Source organism: Pyxicephalus adspersus, chromosome 3 (assembly GCF_032062135.1).
Source record: "Pyxicephalus adspersus chromosome 3, UCB_Pads_2.0, whole genome shotgun sequence".
In the NCBI taxonomy this organism is placed as follows: Eukaryota; Metazoa; Chordata; class Amphibia; order Anura; family Pyxicephalidae; genus Pyxicephalus; species Pyxicephalus adspersus.
Genome location: NC_092860.1, coordinates 138,020,009 through 138,027,536, shown reverse-complemented (window position 1 = coordinate 138,027,536; position 7,528 = coordinate 138,020,009). Strand labels below are relative to the sequence as shown.

General features: G+C 37.3%; 1 protein-coding gene across 1 annotated transcript in view; it reads left to right on the top strand.

The window, feature by feature from the left end:
- Positions 1-7,528, top strand: part of ACOX3 (acyl-CoA oxidase 3, pristanoyl) — a gene marked incomplete at its 5' end in the record, with an annotated part of 78,107 nt that overhangs the window by 9,679 nt on the left and 60,900 nt on the right. Inside the window, 1 exon segment of the mRNA XM_072406887.1 lies at positions 889-977. Coding sequence (XP_072262988.1) covers positions 889-977 — 89 coding nt within the window.

The following is a 7,528-nucleotide window of genomic DNA, read 5'->3' as shown; positions in this document are numbered from 1 at the left end:
CAGGGTCCTTTCCTCTTGTATAACTGTCTGTATTAGTCTGTCATTTGCAACCCCTATTTAATGTACAGCGCTGTGTAATATGTTGGTGCTATATAAATCTTGTAATCCTATAATAATAATAACAATAACTGCATGTTTTTGGACAACAGTCTCTGCAGAGGTCTAAAACGTCCCCTAGTAAATCAGAACTTAGGCTATCTAAAAGCATGTACCTTGCTAATTGCAGAACGATAGGTCCCACTCTGCAAAGAGCATATTCAACCTCTGCATGGAGACCTCAGGATCCCAGCAGAGGGCATATTAAACCTCTGCATGGAGACCTCTGGACCTCAGTAGAGGTCATATTGAACCTGTGTATAGAGACCATTGCATCCATTCTGAGATCAAGGACACTTCAGTGCAGCATATTATTAGTGCACAAGCTATTCTATTCAGGCTGTGACTTCTCAGTAAAAAAAACTGCAAGATTTTGCATCTGGAATACATTTATTTAATTAAAAATAAAAAGTTCTTTTTGGGTTTGGTGGGCCTGATTTATTAAAGCTCTCCAAGGCTGGAGAAAATATACTTTCTTTAGTGAAGCTGGTTGATCCAGCTAACCTGCATTGGATCTGGTCCAGGATTCAAAACATTTGCTAGCAAAAAAGCAAATGGCTTTTATTAAATCCATTCCAGATTTTCTGAACCATCCAGCTTCACTAAAGAAAGTGTGTCCTCTCCAGCCTTTAAAAGCTTTAATAAATCAGGCCTAATGTTTCAAATGTGACAATTTCAAATGTGGTCGCCAATGTTTATATGTGTGTAGCCTTTTCACTTAATATTTTGTCAATTGCCAAGCCAATCAATTTGAAAAGAGTCATGCTTAATATTTGTGTTTGTCCCAAACAGATACGTGACCCTAAAACTCTGCTTCCAATGCCAGGAGTGATGGTGGGTGACATTGGCAAGAAACTGGGTCAAAATGGAATAGACAATGGGTAAGTGACATTTCCTGTGTTTTGAAAAATAAGCACGTGTTTCCTATTATTATTATTAAACAGGATTTATATAGCGCCAACATATTACGCAGCACTGTACAATACATTTCTTACATATCAAAATACATTTAATAAGATAAATGTCTATGCTGCAACAGTTGGTCAGCCAACTAATCAGTCTCTCCACTTTATTTGATAACATCAATGCGAGAATGAAAGAGAGGAGCTGATTAGTTGCTGTGGGCTGCTTTCCAACTAATAAATAACTGTAAGGATCAGAGCAGTTGAACTTAGGTAAACTGAAGCTATATCCTGTCAAGTACAAGAAATACAACTTTTTATGCATGTATTCATACTGCAATAGTGTCTTTTTACATATAACTTGCAATACCTGAATTTATTTTAATATGAGTTTCCTTTGATCCACAGCAGCACTCAAAGCAAGAACGGCACTTAGGGCTACACTGCTTAGAAAGTGCAATCAGTTAACAATGTGGACATGCGTGCAGTTCATAAAACTCCCTTTGCTTTGTCATCCATAAAAAACATTGCAGGTACACTTTCCTTATATACAGTGGAGAAAAGTAAGGTACCTGTCTAGACTGTGCTGTCTGGCAGGGGGGATCATCACACTTGCAGCACAGAATTGCAGATCCTTTGACTATATGAATATAGTCAAAATAATAATATATATGAAAACATCCCATATATATTTGTATTTTAACTGTGTCATGTAAAGGTTTTCTGGAGTTTAGATTTGAGGCAGAATTTGTATAAACTGGAGGAACAATGTAAATCAAAATCGAAAATTGTAAATAAAATAAAATGTAAAATGTAGTTCAGGCTCCCTATTTTTCTAATATATACAGTGATCATATGTAGCTCTTATTTCCTGCAATCCTTTCCTACTTCCAAAGTCATGGACATCCTCAGATCTGGATGTCACCATCACCAAGAGGGTCATCCGACATGACCTGCTGTCAGTTCACTAGGAAAATGTGGTTTTACCAATGCACTACGCATGCTAGGAAATACTTAGGTATCTGAAAAAAACTGTTTCCAAAATTAGGTAATATACTTATGTACAGAATAAAATATCATAAGGCTAGGCCTGAATAACTAAAAGGGTAAACATGAGTTTTTGCTTGGCTTTGGTAAATGAAAGTATTTGTGTCTCAGCCCTTATGCAAATATACTTTTTGCTTGAATGTGCACTGAATAATTTACATTATTTTAAATTGCTTCTCTGCTCCAAATTATTGTTTAGTATTTATTACAGTGCAGTTGTTTTACCATATTGTTACTGTCTGATCCTTACCTCTAGATGGCACCGTTGCATCATAATGAATTCCAGATCCAGATTTTTTATTTATTTCCTATTATATAAAGGAAAAAAAACTACATTTTTAGCCTAACTTCATAATTAAATAAATAATAGTTTAATCATTGTCAGAACACCAAAATAAAATGATAGTTGATTATGAAGAACATGCACTTCTATGCAGTGTCAAACCTTGCCAGCTACCTTTCACCACCCCACATTTTTGTCCATTACTAACCCACATTTTAGACTCACTGATCAATATAAATGTACAGAAGGAAGGAATGGCTGAAATCTAAGGAACACGCAGAAATAAATGACATGGCCTCCTATGCAGTCCTTAATCTTAACAAAAATTTCCATTGCACTTATTGCTTGAGAAATTATTGCAAATATCTGACCTGTCTTTTTATGAGATCCCACTGAAAATTTAGAGAAACGCCCCCCCCCCCCTTTCTGATCCCCTTTTTTGGGGTCATCATGACCTTACCACTGGCCACACAGTGGGAGATTTTCTAGCAATAGCAGCCAGCTTTCAATTGCAAAATGACTCAAGGCAACCTGCCACTGTCTGTTTATATAACAAGGATTTTAGTTGATTTCATTGGTCGATTTGTTCGTTTTTATCATCAAAATCTAGTCGAAAGTTGAAAAGTTGGATTTAGTAGAAAGGTGCAAATTCATCAAGTCCAAAGGTTACTGAGATACAAAATAATTTATTATTCTAGTATTTCAGTGTGGTTTCTTCTCCCTGCACAATTCCTGGTGGGCCATGTGCTCACATACACATACAGACATTTAGAACAGTTTGGCTATTAGCCATTTATCCTACCAGTGTGAAGAACATACAAATTGATACAGATAGAGTTATCAAAGCTCTCAGAGACTGGAGAAGATAGACTATAATGGAAGAACCTGGATGATTCAACAAACCTGTAAAACATTAGCTAATAAATGCTGAATGTTTTCAAACCTGGACCAGATCCGTAGGAAGGTTTGCTGAATCACCCAGGTTCTCCCATGGTAGTCTATCTTCTCCAGTCTTGAAGCGCTTTAATAAATCAGACCCACAGTATCCATAACAGATAATGGACCTAGAACCTTAGTGTAAGGCAATTCTGACTTCATGTCCCTTTTCTAAGTAATCCTGTAAAACATAAAATTCAACCTGATTAAAGAGTTGCAAATTGCTTTTCCATATTTAGAAAAAATGTTCCCACTTTCTTTCTAAGCTGTCTTTCTTCACCATTTTCCTAGTGTCGAGTCACCAAGGGATCCCCTTTCTGAAGCTGTAATAACTGTATATCCATCTACATACTCTGTCCGTATGCACTCGCTCACTCCATGCCTTCAGAAGCTGTTATTAGTAGTACTGTCCCCCTTACAAAGGTGCTTTTAAAGTTTTCAGGCAAATAGCCTAATAAATGTAAAAGAGATGTTTTAACTGTCAATTAATTTATTTTACTGTTCTTCCAGCTCTGAGATTCATACAGTTGTCACAGATCAGCAGAATGGCCGATCTTTTACTTGTAGTCCCACCGGCATTGGTGGTCTTTCCATACCTTGCTTTGCTCTTGCTCTGGGAGGTAAAGAAATTCCAATGCTTCATCTGCTAAGTAATATATCACCGACACAGCCAGTCCCCATCCACCTTACTATACAGCTGCGCTCAGCTCAGTCACCCCTTGCCAGAGCAATAGTTTGTTCCTGCCTAGACCCCAGACCTGTACACATACACCTCACTTAACTTCTTACCTGTACACATACACCTCACTTATCAACTTATCTGTACACATACACCTCATTTACCTGTACACATACTCCTCACTTACCACCTTATCTGTACACATAAACCTCACTTACCGACTTCCCGATGCTCATACACCTCACTTACCACCTTACCTGTACACATACTCCTCCTTAACACCTTACCTGTACACATACACCTCACTTACTGACTTCCCTGTACACACACCTCACTTACTGACTTCCCTGTACGCATGCACCTCACTTACCGCCTTACTTGTACACATACACCTCACTTACCGCCTTACCTGTACACATACACTTCACTTACAAAGTTACTTGTTTAACGACTGCTCAGACTTACAACTAGATTTCCAACGACTACACTGTACAAAAACTACAACAGTGAAGAATCTCATCATCAATCTTCTCAACTGATAGCACTGTTCTTAACGCTTTGTCCTCAGTCCAATCTTGCAGGTTGTCAGTAATCCTGGCCCTGGCACACACATGTGATATTCGCAGCTCTGAAGACTAATACTTTACTGTTATCCTTGCCTAATTACCAATTTGCTTTAATTACCTACTTGTAGGAAAAGAACTTGGCCAGGTGAGGGTTTTCTGTATGTACCTGAGCTCATGTGTTTCCTGAGTCCCTGCCTCTACAGCATTCCTGGTTCTTTAGAGCCCTTGTATTTTAGAGTTACTGAGTCCCTTTTCCAATGTCCCCTACTGCTCGGTGTTCCTGATTATCCTGGAAGGGTTGTTTGGTTATTGATAAGCTTGTTTTCTGCCCACCCTGATCTTTGACTTTATATCCCATAGCTGATATATGTTTATTGACTGTGTACCATGCTTTGGTTCTTTTCTTGGTCAGCTGCCATCTCCAAAGGTGTGTCTGGGGAACGCAACCTGGGAGAAATCTAAAGCAAAGCCCATAATTTTGTGCACTGGTCAAAACTGGATAGTTTCCTAAATTGCACCTCACCCTACATTCTCTCCAAATAGGCAAATAGCATAGAGGGTCCATGTCTAATTATTCTGTAAAAGTTTTCCACTTTGTCTTTGGCAACCGTCTTGCACACACCACAGCCAGACAGTTGGCACTACAGCCGAAGCCTTTTATAGAAGAGATACAGTGATGTCCTCTACCCACCACCAGCCTGTGGACTTGATAGTGAAAGAGCACCGGCAGACATATAAGGTCATCTCTTTCCATTCTTCTCTTACCTTCTATCAGCATGTACCTGACAATGTTAGCACATTTTGCATGCAGCTCACTGAACTAAATCCTAGTCAACCCCCCTGCTTCCCCAGGCTTAATGTGGCTGATACTAAGTCAAATGTAGGTACTCACGTCATTTATAATTACAAAATAAATTTTATTTTCTTAAACACCTAGTTGCATTTATTTTTTTGTTTATGTCTGCCTGATTTACAGCCCAAGCAAACAGTAGTCAGTCCAAGCCCCAAACACCTAGGATCAAGCCTATAGCATGTACACACATCCACTTTAGTATTTGTACGCACAGCACTATGTACTATGGAGAGGTGAGGGGGAGGATGAGCAAGTGGCACCCCACTGTGCTTTCCTCCACTGACATGCATAGTGGTCGTTCCTGATTGGTCAAATGAATGGACAACGTCTGGGTAAGCTGTAGACATATATATGAAATTGAGCTAATTCCCATTAATTATTTAAAAGTGATGCCACATCCCGACATATACACATATATATACATCATGGGACTTTTAAGGCATCAAAGAGTACACAGTATTGTTAAAATGCCAGCAAGCTTTATTATATTATACAAATAAATTTAAAACCACATTACAATATGATACAATACCATGATAATAACTATAATAAAAACAGCAAATACAACCGCATATTGTGTGTGACCTCCATGCTCTTATATAAATGAAATTCAACGCGTTTCACGGATACTTTTTCTGCTTCAACAGGAAAAAACAACAATAAGACCTATGGTTGCAAACAGCACTTACACAACAAAATTATAAACACTTCAAATATATTGGCTTTTAAACATATATATAAGATTATTAATCTTCATACCAGTATGATTCAGTTAAAAGTGCGCCCTCTCCTCAATGTTCGCATGTGAAGAAACGTGTGAACGTTAAGCTGTATACATGTCAGAAGTGGAAGCTGTACATTGTCAATTTATTTTGCTGGAGATTAGCACAAACGTTGGACTCAGGCGAGAATAGACTGACATATGTACATAGCTTCAGCCAAACCCATAACCCCAAATCTCTAAATACCCATATTCCTATCACATATATACATGGTGTATAAGGTAGGTACATACCTTCTTTATTACTATATATATATATATATATATATATACATACAAATATATATATATTATTACACAGTATTTATATAGTGCAGACATATTACGCAGCGCTTTACAAATTCCATAGTCATGTCACTAGCTGTCCCTCAAAGGGACTTACATTCTAACGTCCCTACTTTAGTCATATGTTAATGTCTTTATGTATGTTAATCTCTAATGCAGTTTGAGGTCAATTTTTTTGGGGAAGCCAATTAACGTAACTGCATGTTTTTGGAAAAAGGTGAACCCAGTGGAAACTCACACAAACACAGAGAGAAAACACAAACTCCATGCAGATAGTGTCTTGGCTGAGATCTGAACCTTGGACATAGTGCTAACCTCTGAGCCACAACATTTACAGACAATTTTCTGTGTAATCAGCTTTATAATATTAATGTCAAACACATATCAATCTATGAAATAAGATATTATGTTCCCCTTATGCTAAAAGATTGTAATAATCACCTAAATTCCTCTAAAAAAATGTACAGGTGCTCTAAGTTAATAGAAAAAAAAGCTGATGCTTCAAATATTATGCCATATGTTTCCTTATTCCCATACGTGTGGGAATGTGACCTGTAATCTCTGTGTATTGTTTTAATTATGGTTGTACTAAATATGACCTCATCCTAAAAACTCCCATAAAATTTTACATTATGCTAGGCTGAACCGGCCGTAATGTCTCCAGAGTCATTGAGATTGATTTACTAAAATAGTACAGCAATGAGGTGGGGCAATGTAAAAATTTATTTTGCAAAGGATACCCAATCATGTGCAGGAAAAAAAGACTGGATTTTTGCTTGCATAAAAGAGAATAATTGAAATCAGAACAGTTTATTTACTAAGCTAAGGGATATTTGCACTTTGCAAAGGGAATTTTTACTTATCCAATCAAGTCACAATCGTTTTGTTAAATATGATTAGGTATTCAAAGTGAACACAGCATTACTTCATTCACTAAGCTAAGCGTATATAAAATTTCTAAAGTTTACATGCTCTGCTTTTTAAGTAAATCATCATTATTCACAATTTATTTATTTACTTCTTACAATGGGTCTGATTAAAAGCTCTCCAAGACTGGAAAAGATACACTTTCGTGAGTGAACCTTGGTATTCCAGCTAAC